The sequence below is a fragment of the Peromyscus maniculatus genome, chromosome 20, assembly GCF_049852395.1.
Source record: "Peromyscus maniculatus bairdii isolate BWxNUB_F1_BW_parent chromosome 20, HU_Pman_BW_mat_3.1, whole genome shotgun sequence".
Taxonomy (NCBI): domain Eukaryota; kingdom Metazoa; phylum Chordata; class Mammalia; order Rodentia; family Cricetidae; genus Peromyscus; species Peromyscus maniculatus.
The window spans coordinates 23,318,428-23,342,399 of NC_134871.1; the positions used below are offsets into that span (position 1 = coordinate 23,318,428).

At 38.3% G+C, this 23,972-nt stretch overlaps 1 protein-coding gene across 39 annotated transcripts in view; it reads right to left on the reverse strand.

Annotated features, from left to right (window-relative positions):
• Rims2 (regulating synaptic membrane exocytosis 2) overlaps positions 1 to 23,972 on the reverse strand; it is a 491,805-nt gene that overhangs the window by 362,005 nt on the left and 105,828 nt on the right. For 27 of the 39 annotated variants that reach the window (XM_076555844.1, XM_076555837.1, XM_076555848.1 and 24 more), the window contains one exon: positions 21,599 to 21,610. The exons of the other annotated variants lie outside the window; for them this stretch is intronic. In XM_076555844.1, the coding sequence (XP_076411959.1) occupies positions 21,599 to 21,610 (12 nt within the window). The remainder of the gene's footprint in view (positions 1 to 21,598; positions 21,611 to 23,972) is intronic. 39 annotated transcript variants of the gene reach the window in all.

A 23,972-nucleotide genomic window follows, 5' to 3' on the forward strand; every position in this document is an offset into this window, starting at 1 on the left:
TGAAGCCATAGATATTTATGAGCCACCATGTGGGTGCTGGGAATCAAACCTAGGCCCTCTGCAGAAGTAACAAGTGCTTTTAACCCGTCAGCTATCTCTCCCATCCCTTGAAATCTAGATTTAATGAAAGCAGGGAGAAGGACGAGGAGGCAGATAACATGAAACAATAATTGAAGGTGAATATGAGCAAAGTACAGTTATATATAGATAAATGCCATAATGAAATCCACCATTATGTATACTGCCAAAAGATTAAAAAACATTGGGGGACATCCTGCCCCAGACAACCTGTCCAGATAAGAGCTTGCCCTGGAGTTCCCATTTGGATAAGAGAGCTCCCATCTGGACAAGAGAGAGAGACTTCCTGAATCTGTCAGCTCTGTCTGAACCAAGTGCGCTGATAAGACCAAGAACGAACCACAAGGAGATGGGCAGACGTCAAGGAGGAGTACATACAACAAAATGAAGAACAATACAGCATCACCAGAAACTAGCCTGCCTCCAACATCTAGACCTGAACACCAAAAATTGGAAGAAGCAGAAGAAAACAGCCTTATGAATAACATCATGAAGAAGGTAGAGGCTTGTGTAGATGAAAAGACAAAAAATGGGAAGAACACTATAAACAACTAGAGGAAAGGGCAAACAAATTAGAAGAAAACAATAAAGTCCTGGAAGAAAACAATAAAGTACTGGAAGAAAACAATAAAGTACTGGAAGAAAATCATGAAAAAGCAATGAAACAAATAAAGGAAACAATCCAACACCTGAAAAGGGAAATAGAAAAAGTGAAGAAGACACAAACAGGGAATGCTGGAAATAGAAAATCTGAGTAAAAGATCAGGAACTTCAGATGCAAGTATAACCAAGAGAATGCAAGAGATGGAAGAGAGGATCTCTGGCATTGAAGACACAGTAGAAGAAATAGTTTCATCAGTCAAAGAAAACACTAAAGCCAACAAAGTCATGAACCAAAATGTCCAAGAAATTTGGGACACCATGAAAAGACCAAACCTACGAATTATAGGGATAGAAGAAGGTGAAGAATACCAACTCAAAGGCACAGAAAATATATTCAACAAAATCATAGAAGAAAACTTTCCCAACTTAAAGAAGGAAATGCCTATGAAGATACAAGAAGCCTATAGAACACCAAACAGACTAGATCCCCAAAAAAAAGTCCCCTTGGCACATAATAATTAAACAACTAAATGTACAGAATAAAGAAAGAATATTAAGAGCAGCAAAGGAAAAAGGCCAAGTGATCTATAAAGGCAAACCCATCAGAATAACACCGGATTTCTCAATGGAGACTTTGAAAGCCAGAAGGACCTGGACAGATGTAATGCAGACACTAAGAGACCATGGATGTCAGCCCAGACTAATATACCCAGCAAAACTTTCAATCATCATAGACGGAATGAACAAGACATTCCAAGACAAAGCCAGATTTAAACAATACTTATCCACAAACCCAGCCCTACAGAAAGTACTAGAAGGAAAATTCCAACCGAAGGAAGTCAGATACACACTCGAAAACACAGGCAATAGATAAAGCCACAACAGTAAACCCCAAAGAAGAGAAGTACACACACACTACCACCAAAAATAACAGGGATGAAGAATCACTGGTCATTAATATCCCTTAATATCAACAGACTTAATTCACCTATAAAAAGACATAGGCTTACAAAATGGATACGAAAGCAGGACCCATCTTTCTGCTGCATACAAGAAACACATCTCAAATTCAAAGACAGACACTACCTAAGAATAAAAGGCTGGGAAAAGACTTTCCAATCAAATGGTCTTAAGAAACAAGCGGGTATAGCCATCCTGATATCCAACAAAATAAACTTCAAACTAAAATCAATCAAAAGAGATTAAGAAGGGCATTACATACTCATCATAAGAAAGATCCACTAAGATGAAGTTTCAATTCTGGACATTTATGCCCCAAACACAATGGCACCCACATATGTAAAAGAAACATTACTAAAGCTTAAACCACATATAAAACCCCACACATTAATAGTGGGAGATCTCAACACCCCACTTTCGCAACTGGACAAATCTCCCAAATCGAAACTTAACAGAGAAATAAAGGACTTAACTGATGTCATGAACCAATTGGACCTAATAGATATCTACAGAGCATTCCATCCTAACAAAAAAGAATATACCTTCTTTTCAGCACCCCATGGAACTTTCTCTAAAATCGACCACATACTTGGCCACAAAGCAAATCTCAACAGATACAAAACAATTGGAATAACCTCCTGTGTTCTATCAGACCACCATGGTTTAAAATTAGATTTCAACAACAACAAAAACTACAGAAAACATACAATCTCATAGAAACTGAATAATGCTCAACTAAATCACCAGTGAGTTAAAGAAGAAAGAAAGAAAGAAATTAAAGACTTCCTAGAGATCAACGAAAATGAAGACACCACATACCCAAACTTATGGGACACTATGAAAGCAGTGCTAAGAGGGAAATTCATAGCACTAAATGCCCACATAAAGAAGTTGGAGAAATCTCACACTAGTGACTTAACAGCACACCTGAAGGCTCTAGAACAAGAAGAAGCAAAGTCTCCCAGGAAGAATAGAGTCCAGGAAATTATCAAAGTGAGAAGTGAAATTAATAAAATAGAAACTAAGAGAATAATACAAAAAATTAATGAAACAAAAAGTTGGTTCTTTGAGAAAATCAGCAAGATAGACAAGCCCTTATCCAAACTAACCAAAAGACAGAGAGAGAGCATTCAAATTAACAAAATCAGAAATGAAAAGGGGGCCATAACAACAGACATTGAGGAAATCCAGAGAATCATCAGGTCATATTTCAAAAACCTCTACTCCACAAAACTGGAAAACCTAAAGGAAATGGACAATTTTCTGGATAGGTACCACATACCTAAGTTAAATCAAGACCAGATAAACTATTTAAATAGTCCAATAACCCCTAAGGAAATAGAAACAGTCATTAAAAGTCTCCCAACCAAAAAAAGCCCAGGACCAGATGGTTTCAGCGCAGAATTCTACCAGATCTTCAAAGAAGAGTTAATACCAATACTCTCTAAATTGTTCCGCATAATAGAAACAGAAGGAACATTACCAAACTCCTTCTATGAGGCTACAATTACCCTGATTCCTAAGCCAAACAAGGATACAACAAAGAAAGAGAACTACAGACCAATCTCCCTCATGAACACTGATGCAAAAATACTCAATAAAATACTGGCAAACAGACTCCAAGAACACATCAGAACAATTATCCACCATGATTAAGTAGGCTTCATCCCAGGAATGCAAGAGTGGTTCAACATAAGAAAGTCCGTCAATGTGTCAATGTAATACACCATATAAACAAACTCAAAAAAAAAAAAAAAAACCACATGATCATCTCACTAGATGCAGAAAAGGCATTGGCAAAATCCAACACCCCTTCATGATAAAAGTCTTGGAGCGATCAGGAATACAGGGAACATACCTAAACATAATAAAGGCAATTTAAGCAAGCCAACAGCCAACATCAAATTAAATGGAGAAAACTCAAAGCAATTCCATTAAAATCAGGAACGAGGCAAGGCTGTCCACTCTCCCCATACTTATTCAATATAGTACTTGAAGTTCTAGCCAGAGCAATAAGACAACATAAGGAGATTAAGGAGATACAAATTGGAAAGGAAGAAGTCAAGCTTTCCCTATTTGCAGATGACATGATAGTATACTTGAGTGACCCCAAAGATTCCACCCAGGAACTGATAAAGCTTATAAACACCTTCAGCAACATAGCAGGATACAAGATCAACTAAAAAAAAAAATCAGTAGTCCTCCTATATACAATGGACAAAGAAGCTGAGAAGGAAATCAAGAGATACATCACCCTTTACAATAGCCACAAATGACATAAAATACCTTGGGGTAACACTAACCAAGCAAGTGAAGGACCTATATGACAAGAACTTTAAGTCCCTGAAAAAAGAAATTGAAGAAGATCTCAGAAAATGGAAAGATCTCCCATGCTCATGGATAGGCAGGACCAACATAGTAAAAAATGGCAATTTTACCAAAAGCAATCTACAGATTCAATGCAATCCCCATCAAAATACCAATACAATTCTTCACAGACCTGGAAAGAATAATACTCAACTTCATATGGAAAAACAAAAAACTCAGGATAGCCAAAAGAATCCTGTACAATAAAACAACCTCTGGAGGCATCACGATCCCTGACTTCAAGCTCTACTATAGAGCTACAGTAATAAAAACAGCTTGGTATTGGCATAAAAACCGACATGTGGAACAATGGAATCGAATTGAAGACCCTGACATTAACCCACACACCTATAAACATATAAATTTTGACAAAAAAGCCAAAAATGTACAATGGAAAAAAAAAAGCATCTTCAACAAATGGTGCTGGCATAACTGGATATCAATGTGTAGAAGGCTGCAAATAGATCCTTATCTGTCACCGTGCACAAAACTTAAGTCCAAGTGGATCAAGGACCTCAACATAAATCCAGCTACTCTGAACCTGCTAGAAGAGAAAGTAGGAAGTAGCCTTGAACGCATTGGCATAGGAGATCACTTCCTAAATATAACACCAGTAACACAGACACTGAGAGAAACAATCAATCAATGGGACCTCTTGAAACTGAGAAGCTTTTGTAGAGCAAAGGATACGGTCAACAAGGCAAAGCGACAGCCTACAGAATGGGAAAAGATCTTCACCAACCCCACATCTTACAGAGGACTGATATCCAGAATATATAAGGAACTCAAGAAATTAGACATCAAAACGACTAACAGTCCAATTAAGAAATGGGCTATAGAACTAAACAGAGAATTCTCAATAGAGGAAACTCAAATGGCTGAAAGACATTTAAGGAATTGCTCAACATCCCTAATCATCAGGGAAACGCAAATCAAAACAACTCTGAGATACCACCTTACGCCTGTCAGAATGGCTAAGATCAAAAACACTGAAGACACCTTATGCTGGAGAAGATGTGGAACTAGGGGAACTCTCCTCCACTGCTGGTGGGAATGCAAGCTTGTACAACCACTTTGGAAATCAATATGGTGCTTTCTTAGGAAATTGGGAATCAATCTCCCCCAAGATCCAGCTATAACACTCTTGGGCATATGCCCAAGAAATGCTCAATCATACCACAAGAACACTTGCTCAGCTATGTTTATATCAGCATTGTTTGTAATAGCCAAAACCTGGAAACAACCTAGATGCCCTTCAACTGAAGAATGGATAAATAAATTGTGGCACATATACACAATGGAATACTACTCAGCAGAGAAAAACAATGACATCATGAGGTTTGCAGGCAAATGGATGGATCTAGAAAAAATCATCCTGAGTGAGGTAACCCAGACTCAGAAAGACAAACATGGTATGTACTCACTCATAGGAGGATACTAGATGTGGAACAAGGATGACTGGACTGCTACTCACATCACCAGTGAGGCTACCTGGAAAACAGGACCCCAAGAAAGACAACAAGGATCGCCCAATGATGGAGAAATGGCTGAGATCTACATGAACAACCTGGACATTAGTGGGAGCAATGAACGGCGAGGGTCGAGGGAAAGCAAGCGGGAGATCCCAGCTGGATCAAAAACAGAGAGGGAGAACAAGGAATAGGAGACCATGGTAAATGAAAACCACATGAGAAAAGGAAGAAACAAAGTGCTAAAGAGGCCCACAGAAATCCACAGATACCCCCACAAAAGACTGCTGGCAATGGCCGAGAGACAGCTGGGACTGACCTACTCTGGTGATGGGATGGCCAAACACCCTAATAGTTGTGCCAGAAACCCCATCCAAGAACTGAGGAATCTGGATGCAGAGATCCACAGCTAGGCCCCGGGTGGAGCTCCGGGAGTCTAATTAGCGAGAAAGAGGAGGGTTTATATGAGCAAGAATTGCTGAAACCAAGGTTGGATAAAGCACAGGGACAAATAGCCAAACGAATGGAAACACATGAACTATTAGCCAAAGGCTGAGGGGCCCACAACTGGATCAGGCCCTCTGAATAGGTGAGACAGTTCATTGGCTTGATCTGTTTGGGAGGCATCTAGGCAGTGGTACCGGGTCCTGTGCTTATTGCATGAGTTGGCTGTTTGAAACCTGGGACTTATGCAGGGACACTTGGCTCAATCTGGGAGGAGGGGACTGAACCTGCCTGGACTGAGTCTATCAGGTCGATCTCAGTCCTCGGGGGAGGCCTTGCTCTGGAGGAGGTGGGAATAGGGGGTGGGCTGGGGGGAAGGGGAGGAGGGCAGGAAGGGGGAGAACAAGGGAATCTGTAGCTGTAATGTAGAACTGAATAGTATTGTAAAATAAAATAAAATAATAATAATAATAAAAAATAAAAATAAAAAAATAAAATTACCTCTTCTATTCAGAAACTAGGGAAGCAATCTCAAAAAAAAAATTTGCTCTGAAATATTTCACCCATATTACTCAAATTTGAGTAACTGCTCATTTCTTGAATACTTACAAATTGACTTATGTCCCTTAACAACCAGGAAATAGCCTCTTGCAAATGAGGCCCTGCAAACCAGGTATCAAACCAAAGCTGTCTGTTAGACAATGGCATGTTCCTCTGCCATATGACAAGGTGCTTCACAAAAGTCTCATAAAGACTTGCAGAAAATATTAGCACCACATACAGGTCTGGCCCTTATTTTTAATAAAGGGCTTTAATGAAGGGCTTGCCCTGCTACAATATTAAATATACAGTCTTAACTATAGAATTTGACATACAGCCCTGGTGAAATGGTCTGTCTGTCAATTATAATCTAGTAAATAGTAAGACACATTTAAAAAAGATATGAATGAATCTATTGTCCAAAACTGTAAGGAGCTTTAAAGAAATTGTTTCTATTTTAAATTCTGGTTACGGATTAGAGGAGGAATGGAAAATAATGAATAAATAAACACCATTAAATATTTTTTTCAGTTTAGAAGGCAATTAATAAATTGTGCGTTGATAGCAACTTTCTCATATAATCATAAATAAGAAAATTAAAATATTTATAAAGCTATTTCAGAAAATAACCAGAATTAAATTTCATTCTTCATGTGACTAATTTGTCTCTATTTTCCTGGATTACATGTGTGGTTATGAAGTCCACATGCTGCTATACTATCTGAAAGTCTTCATACACTGACCCAGTCATCCAGAACAGTCTTGATGCTGCTGAAATGATGCAGGCTTAGAAGACTGTCCCCAACAGTCTTCTCAAATTATCAATGGTTCTAAAACAGCTGAGGCATTCTGTTCTCTCATTTCCCTTTATTATTTTATTTACAAGCTCTAGCCTGAAGCATACAGCAGTGAGACAGGAAACCAACTATATCTGGTGGTGTGAATAAGATGTCCCCCGTTGCCTCAGCCATTTGAATTCTTGGTCCTTAGTTGATGATACTGTTGTGGGGGCTACTTGGTGTGCCCTTGTTGAATGAGGTGTGTCCCTGGGGTCATGCTTTAAGAGTTTAAAGACTCCTGCCATTTGAAGCTTTCTTTCTCTGGGTGTTTTGTACTTGTGGTTCAAGATGTGAGCCCTTGGCTTCTTCCCCTACCACTCTTCCTTGGCTTGGCTTCTTGGGCTCTGGTCCTCTAGAACTGTAAGCCCAACTGAACTCTCTCTTCTATACATTGTCTTTGTTTTGCTGCTTAGTCATAGCAATAGGAAAGTAATAAACTATCATAGAGACATTAAACAACATTTGAAAGTCATATGAAATGACTATGTTCAAATTAAATTTACTATAGTCAGTAATAATATTAGGTAAAGAAAAGCAGAACTTTTTTTTAATAATTGATCAGTTTTCTTGGAAGATTAGGAAGCAATTACAGATGGAAAAGCTATAGCCAAGCTCCTGGATAGTTATATTACATGTATAATTACTGAAATAGTGCTTTAATATTATTTTACAAAGATAGAGTACTCTGAGAAACCCTTCTTGATAGTTCATAAAAAAAATCTTATAACACTATTGAGATAATTTAAATAGATGAAACCAAAGAAGCTCTCACAAATTCAAAGAAATTCATCATCTTTCAGAAGGTTTTTGGGAACCATAAAATACAGTTACCTGTATAGACATAGTCTTTCTAAATGGAGTGGCTAATTTTGGGGCAGCATAGTACAAAATAAAAATCCACAATATATTTGCATGCTACTTTAAGATGGAACCTTGGATGCTCAGAAACTGTGTTTTGAGGAATCTCATCTCTCCTTTATGTCAACAAACTTTCCTTCCCACTCATAATAATGAAGGGCATGATAAAGTCAATTAGAAAAGATGGAATGACTTTAGAGGGCCATGGCATCTCAGCAATCTGAACAGACTGCACAGAAGGTAAAAATTACTGTTTATCATTTTAACTGAGGAGGCCAAATTCAGGTCTGGCATGAGTATCTGGCAGTTAATGCTTCATAGCACTTTTTATAATAAACACATAAACTGATCCAAATCTGAAAAAAAAATTGGGTGAACAAAAAAGACCTTTCCCAAAACCATATTTGATAGAGAAGGTTTAATAAACAAAACACGTAAGATGTCAACAAACTATACCGCGAATGAGCAAACTACACATGCTGTTGTTACTTGTCGGGAACAACAGAAAAGACTTGAACCTAGACTTATAACACTGAGAATGCCCTTAAGTAGGTAAATTTCAAACTACAATACCTTTGATAATCCAGTGTTACAACTTTTAAAGAATATTTTCAAATCAAATCAGTGGACTAGAAACTGCAGATAAGCAAATCTCTCAGGTAATCTTTTTTTTTTTTTTTTTTTTGAGACAGGGTTTCTCTGTGTAGCCCTAACTGTCCTGGGATTTACTTTGTACACTAGGCTGGCCTCAAACTCAGAGATATGCTTGCCTCTGCCTCCTGAGTGCATAGATTAAAGGCATGCACCACCACTGCCTGGCTCTCAAGCAATCTTAATCTGCATGTATATCATAATTTTCTTAACCTAGTTTCCAAATTCATCTGTATTTGTTTTTTTAAAAATGGGAAGAAATGTGATAGTTTCCTATAGTAAATGTGAAATATTTGTAGATTTTATATTGTTATAAATTAACTTTTACCAACAGCTAAAACCAATACTTGTTTATTAAATGTGCAGTTACACACACTCAAGACTAAAACACAACACTGGCTTTTTAAACTTAACATCTTAACTCTGACAGCAAAAACACTGTAACAGTTTTAGGGTAAGGAATAATTCAGATTATAATTTTAACTGGTACACCTCATCAATTACCAGTAAAGTAGATTGTCAGAACATGGTCTACATGGAATGGTGTGGAGAGAATTCTGAGTGCTTGTAAGAAAACTTTAAGAAATAAAGAAAAGAGTCTTGGTACCTCAGTTACCTCAAAAACATGGAATTGTTCTTGGAATGTGTTTTCATGCCCCTCAGGTGCAGTGGACAGGAGTGAGTTAACTTCAGATTATTCATTACAACAGGCAATTGCTATTTGTTTACATGTCTCTAGGGAAAAACAATTGTCCACTTTACTATGTGACTCCCCATCACCCTCAGAGTACAAACTGTCTGATACTCTGAATAAAGTGGCTGTCGCATGAGACTTAAGTCCACCTCATCTGTCAGCTCCCCTCTTCCAGGTCCCACTGCCAACTAAAGCAAGTAAATAAATAGTAGATCATACTTTAAAAGCCAATTTGTGTATACAATTTTAAAATAAAATAATGCTACTTGTTAATTTGTAGTCAGTTAAAAATTATACAAATTTAAGGAGGAAAATATGAAAACATGCAAGAAATAGCCTCAGGGGAAGCAACCCTTGACTGTGGCAGAATACAGTGCTCACATGTGTTCTTCTGTTTTCTGCTGTCAAGAAACTGTTGTTAAACAACAGTATAAAACCATCTCCTTGACACTTTTGTCTGCAAAACAGCTAACCTCTAAAGAAAGTTTCTACTTATTAATACTGCAGTTAGGAAACAAAGCATATCAACTTACAGCAGTTATTCCAGAATGCTTTGAAATGCTTTACAATAGCATTCACTGGTGAAGCCAGGAAGTCTTAAACAACAGATTACTATGAATCTACTATAAATAGCAAAAATGTCAGCTGATAGGCCCACTGATGTGATTTTATGAAAGCATGATAAAAATAGCACTGAGCTTTATAGAGTTTGTAAAATTGCAGGTGTTATTACTTAGACTATAGGGAAACTGTGGTAGATTCATCACCTATACATACTTCCAGTCACTTCAAATGAAGATAATAATGAAGGAAATTGTGGTACCTATGAGATACACCTGAGAATCAAGTGATGAAGAAATTTCAAACCATTGAGTACTCATACTCAAATTATTTTGGTTTTATCTAGCAACTTACATAAGGATCACTGTATTAGTTTCTTTATCACCAATATGATCAAATATCTAAGAAGACAACTTAGGAGAGAAATGGTTTATTTATAGTTTAAGGGACACAGTCCATCACAGTGGGAAAGAATGGTAGTGGACCACAAGGCAGCTGGTCATAGTGTGTACAGTTTAAGGGACTATGGTGATATTTTATTTGTGCTGAAATGTGGTGATATTTTATTTGCATGTTAATAAATAAAGTTTGCCTGGAGATCAGAGGACATAGATAGCCAGCCATAAACAAAAGTCAGGCGGTGGTAGCACACGCCCATAATCTGACCACATGGCAGGCAGAGTTTTCTTTGTGTTCAAGGACACAGCCAAGCATGGTGACACATGCCTTTAATCCCAGTACCAACCATAGAGACCTGGAGGTATGTACAGACAGGCAGTGCCAAGGAAGTGAGGTGGCTGGGCTAAGAGCCAATGAGAGGGCAGAACAGCAAGGCAAAAAAAGGTGCAGGTTAGACAGGAAGAAGCTTGGTGAGCTAAGGTTAGCCGGTGGCTATTCCTATTTCTCTGATCTCTAGGGCTCTCACCCCTGTATTTGGCTCTGTGCTTCTTATTTAATAAGACTGTTTAGAAATGCATCTACAAGGGACATGGTCCATCATAGTGAGAAGGAATGGCAGTGGACTATGAGACAGCTGGTCACAGACACCAACCTCTGGCCTCCACATGTACACTGACAGGCAAGCACACGTAAACATGCATATAATACACATATACACAGCAAAGGAAGAACATGAACATTTATTTAATTGGACAGCAACATGAGACTTTCATCAACCCATTTTCATTTTGTTAATTATGTTTGACAACTAGATTATCTTTGCCTATTAGCTAATATGTTCCATTTTTCTACAAACTGAAAGCAAGATAGGCAGTTCTGAGATATTAAAAATAACTAGGCATATGAGAATGCAAAAATAATTTCATAGTATAAATTGTAATTGGCAGAATACTAAAATTAACATTTTCCAAATCCTTCCTAGGCTATTGGCTTAAACAAGGTATTTCTAAGTCAAAGAATAATAAGAATAGTCATTTGATAATTATCAGTAATGCCTTTTTTGGTATAACTCCCAGAAACTGACAGAATGAATCACTAACTCAGTAATAAATTGTACAAGGCTAATGTTTTAGGTTCTTTCCTTTCAGAAAATTGAGGGAAAACCTAAATTAGTAGCCAACTGATATATAATGTAAGTTTTGATGACAGGGCACCATGCTTGTCACATGACTTGTGACAGATTCAAAGAATTGAGTGGATGGTTACAACTGAACTTCAATTCAAATGGTCTTATTATCGAGAAAACTTTCCTCAGCAAATGAATCTATTAAAACAAAAGAGAACTTCTGTTAAATTTTATCAATGCTTATTTTATCAACATTTATGAATAGATTTATAAACAACTTTGATAATCAATCTACCCTTTTCCTTAAGAAATGAGTTTCTAGTAAAATTTATTAAATTTAATAATTTCAATTACAATTTTTACTTGTTACTTTAATAAATTGTGTATTAATTATAATTATAATTTAGCTCAATCCAGTCACTGGAACTATTTGAATGTCTCATTTCAAATTATACATATTTTGTTGTGGCTAACTATAAACAGATGTTTCTTTGACAATATATATACCAGTATATTCTCTTTGGATGTCTAGGAAATAACTACCAAAAACATTATTATATGTGAAAGAAATACTGTGGAGGAATATGAGGGATAATGCTGTCCCCAGAAGTCAAAGGGCATCAAACAAAAAGGTCTGTGACAGGCACGAGACACCTACCTCTGAGTTGTTAGTGAGGTGGCACAGAGACAATTCAGGCTATTGTCATTGCTCTTGGGTGACTGACAGGGCTTAAGGGTAAGTTCTTCTATTTTCTTTTTTTTTTTTTTTCTATTCACTTGTTCTATTGCTGAAGACACCATACATTTTTGGTCACAGAACTTCGAGCTGGTACTGACCTAGAAGCTTCCTTCCTGATGACTAACCTCCAGAGTGTCAGAAGGAGCTATGTAGCTGCCAGGTAAAAACAGTTATCAACAGTCTTGCTCATCTGTGAATGCTGTGAACTGCAATAATGACCAATGCAATGTGGACTTAACATATTGGGGTAACCAAAAGCTATCTGATTGGAATAAAGCCCATTCAATAGGAGGTAACTCATACCTAGTTCTGAAAACCTAGCAAAGAACCCTAGAGGAGAATCTACTACTCCCATTCTGCTAAGTTAATATAGGATCCAGCTGTCTACTTATCCTTCCAAGTATAAATGGTACAGCTCTCACGTCTCCTCAAAGAAGCTCCAACTACAACTGATCAAAGTGCAAAGAACACGCGACTGTGGCGTGCACATCCCCCAGTGGGACAGATGTGACACAACTTGTACGTCCCCAGTTCAGGGACCATGGGGGAGAGGGGTGGCAACACTGGAAGTGTCTTCTGGACAAGAGCGGGACGGTGCACCCGGGAGCTCTCCACAGCTACAGCTGCCTGCACACGACCTGCACACGACCTGCACACGACCTGCACAGGATCACGCCGACCACACTCCAGCATGGCTGAGGGACGTTTCACAAAGCCGCCCACTGAGGAGCTAGAGCTCCTGAAATAGGGAGACGAGCTTTACTTTAGGGATGAAGGCCCTGACACACGGCCTGTGTCCTACAGGTCAACCCTATACTCGTGTGCATATGGGCAAAACTAACTAGACTCAGTTGACTCTGTGTGTGTGTGTGTGTGTGTGTGTGTGTGTGTGTGTGTGTGTGTGTGTGAGAAGAGGACATGTACTTGAGAAGGAATGGGAGATACAGGAGTTCTGGAGGAAGAATATGATCAAAATGCATGAAAACAATATATGAAATTCTCAAAAGAAAAATTAAAATGTGGAGAAAATATAATGTTCATTTTCAGAAACAAAGAAGGAAAATTATCAGCAGGAACAAAATCTGCATTTAGTTTTTGACACTTATGGAACTTATCAAACTCCTAAGCTATTCAAATTTTCTGGTTATGTTTTTTACAAATACAATACTCTTCCTATAAATGTCAATATTGATAATGCTAGAAAATTTAACCTGAAGCTATATACGCATGATGAAAATATTAGCTGTTATACTAAAAATATGTAAGGAAGTATAAAATTTTCTCAAATAACTTAAAATATTGAATAAAAAGCATAGTTTAAAATCAACGCCTGGACTACCATCTCAGCTCCTTCTTTAACAGACACACATCAAGTTCCCATTCATAACCATCTTACATTGAGCTAAAGTGTACCATATTCTGAGCATAGTTCAGTAGACTGCAAGTCCTTTTCTAGAGGAAGTTGGGAGAGCCAGGCCTTGACTACTACAGCATTCATGTCTTCCCCACCAAGAGACTGCCAACAAGACAGCAGGCATTTAGAATAAGTCTGCCCAGCTCATGGAGTAATTCGTACTAATATTCTATTTAATCACCATTTGTAAAACTGTTTCATGAGAAAATGCATTAGAAACTCTTACATGGCATACTAAAGATGTATGTCCTTCCTCATTCTCAATAACTGCCTCACAGCCTTAGCAGTGACTATTCCAATAAATTAAAATCTGCATCCCCCCAAGTACTGGCAGAATATTAGCTTTCTATGTTAATATGAAATAATACCTACTTAAATTAATCATTTCTAATACATGCTAAATTAAGAAACAAAATGAGGCAATTCAATCTAAGCCAGGGCAGAGTATATATTATGAATAGTTTCTTGCTTAATGGCTTAACACGTAAGTTACCTCTACATAGTTTTACTCTTCATGTTCTTTCTATATTTGGAAATCTAGAATCTGTGACATATGGGCTTCTGAATTTGTTAACAGTGAGAGAAAAGCAGGACTTATAGTCAGAAAAACCAGGTATCTCAACCCACCTACACATTAGAATCAACTCAGTAACTACTAAAAAGGAAAGAACAATTCTCAGAACCACCTTTGGATATTCTGGCTCAGCTGGTCCAATGGACAAAGAAGTGTGTACAATTTCTTTTTCAAAGCTCCTACAATGAATGTGACACAATCAATAGGCAAATGGCCATCAGGGAATTTCTGAGATAAATCATGCCAAATCTGACTATTAGCTGTGGGACCTTGAGAAAATTATTGAACCTATTTGACATTCTATCTTTTTATATAAAATAAAGACAACTGAGGTACTTGAAGGGAGACGGTCAAACAGTGTTCTGTAATCTCTGACGGCCTGGTAGTCAACAGCTTCTAGGAAACATTACTGACATATTGCATATTTACACTTCCCAATGTGCACATAAATTCAATAAATTCAAGCTTCCTGCCTGTACCTATAGAATTTAAAGTTAATGTGATATATTTTAAACATAAATAATAGAGTTCTAAGTTACAAAAATGTATCTGATGTTCTCAAGTGTTTATGTTCATCAATTAGCACATGGATACAACAACAATGTGTTTGCTAATTTGAATAAAAAGACTGTAAAAGTACTAATTAAAACAGGTGCAATGCTTAAGAATGTTAATAATAGAAATACATATTTTTAATAATTATCAGAAAATTATTTAATATATTTAATTCTGCTTAGAATTTTTTTCAAAAATACATCCTTATGACTATCTATAAGGTATGCAACTGGAAAAATATACACTTTAATATTAAAATGTTTTAATGTGGTAAACAGAATAGTCTTAAATTTTTCATTTTAATAAAAATTTTAAATTGCCTTTATTAAGCAAGTATATGTTAGAAGCAGCAAAAATATAGCAAATATTTAAAAACTCCTAGTATATTCATTCATCTGAAATAAATTTTAGTAGTAACCTTTAACATCAGAGGCAAACTAACTAGTTTATAACTACACTAGAAGAGGACTTGCTGGGTGGTGGTGGCACACACCAAATATCCCAGCACTCGGGAGGCAGAGCCAAGTGGATCTCTGTGAGTTCGAGGCCAGCCTGGGCTAAAGAGTGAGATCCAGGACAGGTACCAAAACTACACAGAGAAACCCTGTCTCGAAAAACCAAAAAGAAAAAAGAAAAAGAAAGGAAGAAAGAGAAGAAAGGAAGGAAGGGAGAGAGAGAGAGAGAGAGAGAGAGAGAGAGAGAGAGAGAGAGAGAGAAAGAGAGAGAAAGAAAGAGAGAGAGAGAGGAAGGAAGGAAGGAAGGAAGGAAGGAAGGAAGGAAGGAAGGAAGGAAGGAAGGAAGGAAGGAAGGAAGGAAGGAAGGGGGTTTGAGGATTTAGCTCACTGGTAGAGGTTCGGTCCTCAGCTCTGAGAAAAAAAAAAAGACAAAATAATGAAAAGGACTTAGCTTCTTCTTATGTGCTTTCCTGCCTAATGTCTCCTACTCCTTGGAGAGAACATATTCCAAAGGTTTTGTGTGTGTGTGTGTGTGTGTGTGTGTGTGTGTGTGTGTGTGTGTGTCTGTGTCTGAAAAAGAATTATCAATGATAAATTTATTCTGATATTTAATTACTTAAGATGATTTTAATCATTAATAAGTAAAAAAAGATGTCAAAGTTAAACCATTTTTTATTTCAACTCCTAAAGAATATAACATTTATGAAAAATTCAAAATAAAAACATGAAATTGAGAAAATAAACTAAAACATTTTCTACAGAAGTAAAGAAAAGTGTGGTGGCTGTGGGGTCCCTGGCAGAGAGAAGTCCAGCAGGTCGGGAATCACCAAGGAGTGGGGGTGGGCGAGAAGGAAAGGCTGGAGGAACCCCATCACCAGGGGAGTCCCCGGGCTGGGAAGTGGCCGGGCAGAGGGGCTTCTGCCAGCAGTCTGCGGCAGGACCGAGTGGTCTGCGGCAGGACCGAGTGGTCTGCGGCAGGACCGAGTGGTCTGCGGCAGGACCGAGTGGTCTGCGGCAGGACCGAGTGGTCTGCGGCAGGACCGAGTGGTCTGCAGAGGAGGACCGAGTGGTCTGCGGCAGGACCGAGTGGTCTGCAGAGGAGGACTGAGTGGTCTGCGGCAGGACCGAGTGGTCTGCAGAGGAGGACCGAGTGGTCTGCAGAGGAGGACCGAGTGGTCTGCGGCAGGACCGAGTGGTCTACAGAGGAGGACCGAGTGGTCTGCGGCAGGACCGAGTGGTCTGCAGAGGAGGACCGAGTGGTCTGCGGCAGGACCGAGTGGTCTGCGGCAGGACCGAGTGGTCTGCGGCAGGACCGAGTGGTCTGCGGCAGGACCGAGTGGTCTGCGGCAGGACCGAGCGGTCTGCAGAGGAGGACTGAGTGGTCTGCAGCAGGACTGAGTGGTCTGCAGCAGGACTGAGTGGTCTGCAGCAGGACTGAGTGGTCTGCAGCAGGACCGAGAGGTCTGCGGCAGGACTGAGTGGTCTGCGGCAGGACTGAGTGGTCTGCAGAGGAGGACTGAGTGGTCTGCGGCAGGACTGAGCGGTCTGCAGAGGAGGACTGAGTGGTCTGCGGCAGGACTGAGTGGTCTGAGGCAGGACTGAGTGGTCTGCAGCAGGACTGAGTGGTCTGCGGCAGGACTGAGTGGTCTGCGGCAGGACTGAGTGGTCTGCAGAGGAGGACTGAGTGGTCTGCAGCAGGACTGAGTGGTCTGCAGCAGGACTGAGTGGTCTGCAGCAGGACCGAGTGGTCTGCAGCAGGACCGAGTGGTCTGCAGCAGGACCGAGTGGTCTGCAGCAGGACCGAGTGATCTGCAGCAGGACTGAGTGCGTCTGCGGCAGGACTGAGTGGTCTGCAGCAGGACTGAGTGGTCTGCAGAGGCCTGGACTGAGGACAGGAAGGACGGCAAAGGCTGGCTACTTCAGCCCCAGCCTGAGAAACTGATTTGTCTCAGCTTATGTCTATCTATTCACGTCAAAACTATGTTAAGAGTGAAATACATTTTACTCACTCAAGAGAACAACCAACCACCCAGAACAAGGATATAAAGAAAGGAGAACAGCTCTTGCCTACTTATTATCCATTCAGTCTGCAAGCATTGAGCAAATACAAAGGCGATTACAAAATCCAATGTCCATATTCACATTAGTCAGCTGTATGTTCTCATGAGCTGATGACCAAATTTAGTAATTATTAAATAATTTTAATATCAACTGTGTATTCCCAATCTTTTAGTACTTATTAAACACATGATAAATAAAATATAATTTCACTGCCTTCAAACAACCAATATGTAAAATATAGGTAAGAGAGGAAATCTCAGAACAATATAAGAAAGATAGTAGCAAAAAACATACAAAATGCTGAAGTGTGGACAAAACCTTTTAGGTCTTCTGTGAAAGGAATATCTAAGTGACTTTGGAAGAATCTGAATGAGTTTGTTATATGGACTAAATGAAGGAGACTCTAAATGTAATAAACAATCTGAAAAAAGAAAAACAAGCATTAAATACAATGTTGCCTTCTTAATAAAAGATACAATTCAAAAATAACTTGAAAAGTAGAGGCAGGAGAAACAGCTTAGTCAGAAAGGGCTTCCTACTCGGCGTGAAGTCTGAGTTAAGAATCCCCAGAACCCAGTCAGGTACAGCAGCCTGCTCCTGTAACCCCAGCTCCAGTGAGGCAGAGACAGGCCGAGGTGGGCTGTCTAGTTGAAATGTCAAGATACAGGTTCAACGAGATACTCAAAAACAATCAAGTGAACAGAATAGGAAGACACTAACATCAACCTCTGGCCTCTACATGCACATGCTCACATATGCACATGTTTGTATAATTGCACAGAAGCACAGATGTGTACAAATACAAACGAAGGCAAAAAAAAATTGAAAAGTGGAACCACAGGAGATAAAACAGATGCTAAGGTAAAATCCCATTCATGGATGGTGTCATATGCCACGGCAATTACATGCCTAGCAGCAAAGAAGACCTTTCCTGTATCGCATTCTCTCCACCAATAGCATGTATTCAATCAAGTCAACGAGTCCTGGAGTTTTATGGACTCTGTGTCATGTGTATCTCCCTGAGCATTATCTTACTTTTTGTTGGCCGTTTCCCTGCTTTTTCAGCATCACAGTAAATCTAACACTACCTGATTAAAGTAACATCAGCCTCAACTGGTGCCACTGTCAACTAAGGAAGCTTACGTCTAACTTGAAGAAAATGTGCTGGCAATTGTTAGAGCTGCACAAACAACTCGTGAAGTCTATTGTGATAAATAGATAAAAATGAACTTTGGACAGAAGTTAAGACAGCACATCCTCTCTATGGACAGTCCCTAAGGAATCACTGCGTGTTCACTGTCGGCCAGATATTGTGGGTGGCTAGAGCTAAGGCAGAGTTATTCTTAGAGATCCAAGTTGACCACATCTCAGGTTGATAAAACTCTGGTGGGTCACATAGTTTGGACCAGGAGAATCTATTTTAACAAAGTGCTGAAGGAGCGTCAAGGCCTTCAGTTGCAGACTGGAGTGCATCACTGCCCTACCCCCACCCAACAGTTGGGAGGCTGCTGGCTTCTGGAAATGAGCAGCTCTCAGCCACTTCCTTTCCAGCACACCAAAAGCCACCTCTGCACTATCTAACCTACAATCAGGAGAGCCAGGCCGAGAAACTGAGTGGTTCTGTACTGAGAGAATATTGGTACTAATACATCCTCGTGACTCGAAGACTCTTGGGCTTCCTTTCATCTTAACAAATGACAAGCCATGTCAACATATCCTATTAGCATGAAAAGGCAGGGCTTTAGTATCATGACTTGCCAGACAAATTTAGAAATTTTCTTCTAATTTCATTTACTAGAACTGCATTGACAGCCATTTTCTATTTCAAGGAGAGCTAAGAAAGTGTTGTGGGTTTTCACTCTGTCTAAAAGGAGACTGCAAGAGAAAAGAAAATTGAAAATATCTGTTGGTACCCTACTAAGCAGTGTCTACATCAGTGTATTCTTTCAACTACTCAGCCTTTCAAACATATTTTACATGTAACATAGTTGTCTCTTCCCTAAAGGAGGCAATTCTAAAGTCTTAGCTAACTAATTAATTAAAAATAAAACCTCCAAAACCAAGATCTTTGAAGGAAAGCAAATCTTGTCATGACGTGTGAATGACTGTGAACCACTGACCTAAGTGAAACGATTTCATAAGCAGCAAGGAAAATGTGACTTCAGTAACAACTGCATTCAAAACAGCAATGCAGTGACAAGTGTCCACAGCACACGGCAGCGCCCACAGAGGAGCAACTGCTTCCCCCCTAGGTCACCCTATCTAGCAACCCCAAGTCAGTCATCCAAGGAGGCCTTTCACCACTGCCACTCGGGTTCCTGAGTCTACCCTTCAGGAGGATGACCTTTGTCCATCATCATCCTTGTCTTCATACGATACTGTCATTGACATATATACATACACATTTATGCATATGTGTGTGTATATGTGTGTGTGTATATACATATATATATATGTATATATACACAAACACACACACACACACACACACACACACACACTACAAACTGTAATGCTTGAATGTCCACTGCTAGTATTCATACCCTGCTAATATAAGCATGAGGTCTTGTGTATTCTCGTAGGGGTTGAATAGATAATATTTTCTATCAAGGTTAGTTGCTTTATCCATTAGCTACATGTGGTTTTTAAAATTTAAATTAATTAAAATTAAATGTAATCATCAATTTATCAGTAAAACCTTTCTCAAACTTCAATTGTTACTTGTGAATACAACCTACTGTGTTAGAGAAACAGAGGCCTGTCCAGATTCATTTGCATGTTCCAAATCCATACAAATATATTTTATCTTCTGGTCATCCCTTAACTTAAATGATAGACTGATAATTATGAAATCTTGTCAGCACATAGAAGCTAAGTTTCCATCATTAAATTTCAAATTTCTGGAAGTAGGAGCCATGATATAAAAGGAAAAAAGATAGCAGACCATTATGCACCCTATTTTTTTTTTTTTTTTTTTTTTGATTTTTCAAGACAGGGTTTCTCTGTGTAGTTTTGCGCCTTTCCTGGGACTCACTTGGTAGCCCAGGCTGGCCTCGAACTCACAGAGATCCGCCTGCCTCTGCCTCCCGAGTGCTGGGATTAAAGGCGTGCGCCACCACCGCCCGGCCCTATGCACCCTATTTTAACTCCAGACACATTAAGTTGCCAGAGATTCTAAAGGTCATGAACTGCATGGATTGTCTGTCTGTAGGGAAGCTATGGTAGAAGGTGAATGTGAATAAAGCTCATACGTTCTCTGAAGAACCATGCCCAAATCAAGGATGATGAATACTTTGTGCATTAATTAACCCATTAATCTTCAAAACAGCCTCTAAAAGTGTTAGGATTCCTACGGATTTTAAAAGGGGAAAGAATTAAAATGTCCCTACTTCTACTCAGAGATTTCATTCCAAATCCATATTCAGTATTTGCCACAAAATGCACTGTCCCCAACTGAGTAGCTGAAGACTTTGAAAGGAAGCAAATTCCAGGTGGTTTAAAAAAAAAAAATAGTACTACACAGAAGTCTTCAACTACTTTGAATGTGTGTCATTTGCAATGGGAAAATCTGAACAGGCTCAAGGCTGAGTTTGACTCATGAAAAGCTACCACAATAGAAAGATCTTTGTCATTATATGCAGAGTAATCAGTCTTGAGGGGAGATCTAAATGCAAATAGACATTCCTGGACAGATATCAAACTATCAAAACCTAGGGTATATTTTACTAACTCATGAAACAAATTTTTGTGAAAAACAGAAATATATTAAATATTTATGATAAACTACAAGATAATCATTTCAGTAAACCCATTTATATAGCATTGTAATTATTATTGCAGGCATTAACTTTAGATATTAAGTTGGAAACTTTATAAAACCTGGATAATATAACAGTGAGTTTAGGAAAACATTGTAAGGTAAAGGAAGGCTTATCATAATGGAGAATGATATGAGATACTAACAAAAGTATTAAATTATAAAAATTCAGGCCTCTATAAAAAAATTAATATTTTCATCTCTAATACAATGAAATGAAAGTTGTTTTTTTTTTCAGTAAAATCAGCATGCATAAGTATGTTATAATGTTTAGCAACTTTCATGCAATATAACTACCAAAATACTTAGAAGGATAAAATTAAATGTAGCTATAAAATTAAATTTACAATAACAATAAGAAAAAGTATATTAGACAGAAAGAAAAAACTCTAACCACTTTGTCCTCCTGGTGTGAATATCCACGAAAGCAAGTTTAAAAAGACAGAAAAGACAAAACAAAAAAAAAAGAAAGAATTAATTCCATTCTTAGTAAGAGCAGCTTTTAAGAGTTTCTTAGTAAAAAAGTACAGAAAAATGTTTCCACTTTGACTGAATTCTAAAAACTCAACTTTAAATTAAGAGGAAAATTTTCCCATTTATTTCATTAAATTCAAGTAAAAAGCATTCCAAACATTAAATAAATTGAGATAGAAACAAAATAATTTCCATAAGAGCAATTAAATACCCAAATATCAGAAAAGGGAAAGTGCCCTTTTCACAATTAAGCCTTAACTAAATACTGAACTCAGAAAACAGAAAAAGATTTAGAAATAAAGCCTTTATATATAAAAATGAGAAAACATTGCATTGTTGCTCAATTAAACTACTATCAAAAGTAGACAAGATGAAGTATTACATGAAATATGTATATTTGCTTCACAAATTATTTCTATTAATTTAGATTTCTTCTAAATTTTACACAAATGAAAAGAAAAATTAAATAACTCATTAAAGATAAAATATTATTATTATTATTATTATTATTATTATTAGCAATTGCAGGTCATAGTCTCAATATCTGAAATGCAAACAAAGCAAAGAAGAAACACAGTCAAGAGAACCTTAGCTTCCCCTCAAAACCCTCCCTAAATACAGTCTTTATTTCCTCCTATATACTGTCAAAAAGATCAAAGTCTCCCTCTGCCTTGCTGGGTTTCCTGCTCTCTGTAGTTAACCTACCATCACTTTCTCCTGCATGCGGCCTTTTCTGATCAACTGAAAGGGCCCACTTTCATTTCACCACAATATTCTCACAGGCCTGGCCTCTTCAAATAAATAAATAAACTCTACTGTACACTTGACCTTTACATTAATTTGAATTGTCATCTTCACGAAAACAGAGTTTTCTTGCAGGAAAGAGCTTTATCAAATATATTGTCTCTTGTCTACAGAGTTCAATAGAATGCAACTATAATTACCTGATATTTTTTTAAAGATGCCCAAACTATCCACTGCAGAAAAGACAGCGCCTTCAACAAATGGTGCTGGTCAAACTTGTCTTCAATGTGTTTGTTTTTTTTTTTTTTTTAAAAAAAAAAAAGAGAGAGAGAGAGACTAGATTTTTATCTCTCACCCTGTACAAAACTCAACTCCAATGGATCAAGGACCTCAACGTAAGAACTGATACCCTGAAACTGCTAAAAGAAAAAGCAGGAAATGCGTCAACTTACAGGCACAGGAAGGGATTTTATGAATAAGATTTCAATAGCACAGGAAATAAGACCAACAATCAACAAATGGAAACACATGACACTAAAAAGTTTCTGTGCATCAAAGAAAAGTGTGAAGTGAGTGACCAGACAGCCCCTAGAATGGGAGAAATCTTTGCCATTCATTTGACATGATTAGTGTCTAGAATATACAAAGAACTATAAAAAAAAAAAAAAAGACTAAACATTAAAAAAAAAATAACCTCCCTTTAAAAAAGGTTATGGTACTGAATAGAAAATTCTCAAAAGAAGAAATGCAAATTGACTAGGAAACACATTTTTGTTTGTTTGTTTTGTTTTTCGAGACAGGGTTTCTCTGTTTAGTTTTGCGCCTTTCCTGGAACGGTAGCCCAGGCTGGCCACAAACTCACAGAGATCCGCCTGCCTCTGCCTCCTGAGTGCTGGCCTTAAAGGCGTGCACCACCACCGCCCAGCAGAAACACATTTTTAAAACTGTTCAACATCCTTAGCCATCAGTATTAAAAATGCTTCAAGATTCCATCTCACCCCATTGAGAATGGCCATCACCAGGAATAAATTCTGATGTGGAAGTCACAAAGAGAGAGAGAGAGAAAAGGAACTCCTACAGACTGCTTGTGGAAATGTATACTAATGCATCCACTTTGGGAAGCAGTTCATGTGTTTCTCAAAAAACTAGAAACAGAACTGCCATATGACCCAGCTATACCAGTCCTGAGCATATATCCTCAAAGGACCTCATATCCTCCTATTTGCACATCCATGTTCACAGCCACTCTATTCACAATGGCAAAGAAACAGAACCAACTAAGATATCCAACAAAAAAATGACTGGATAAGAAGGTGGTGCATATACACACTGCAATGTTATTCAATCGTAAATGAAAATAAAATCTCGAGGTAAATAAATGGAACTGAAAAAAATACATGCATACTGAGTAAGTTAATAAGGCTTACAAAGACAAACACAGTTGTCCTCTCTCATCCGCAGATCCTAGCCTCAAAACTTTTGTGTGTTTAACTTGTAGCACATGAAGAAACCAAAAAACTAGAAAGAGGTGTTGGGGTAGGGGATACAAT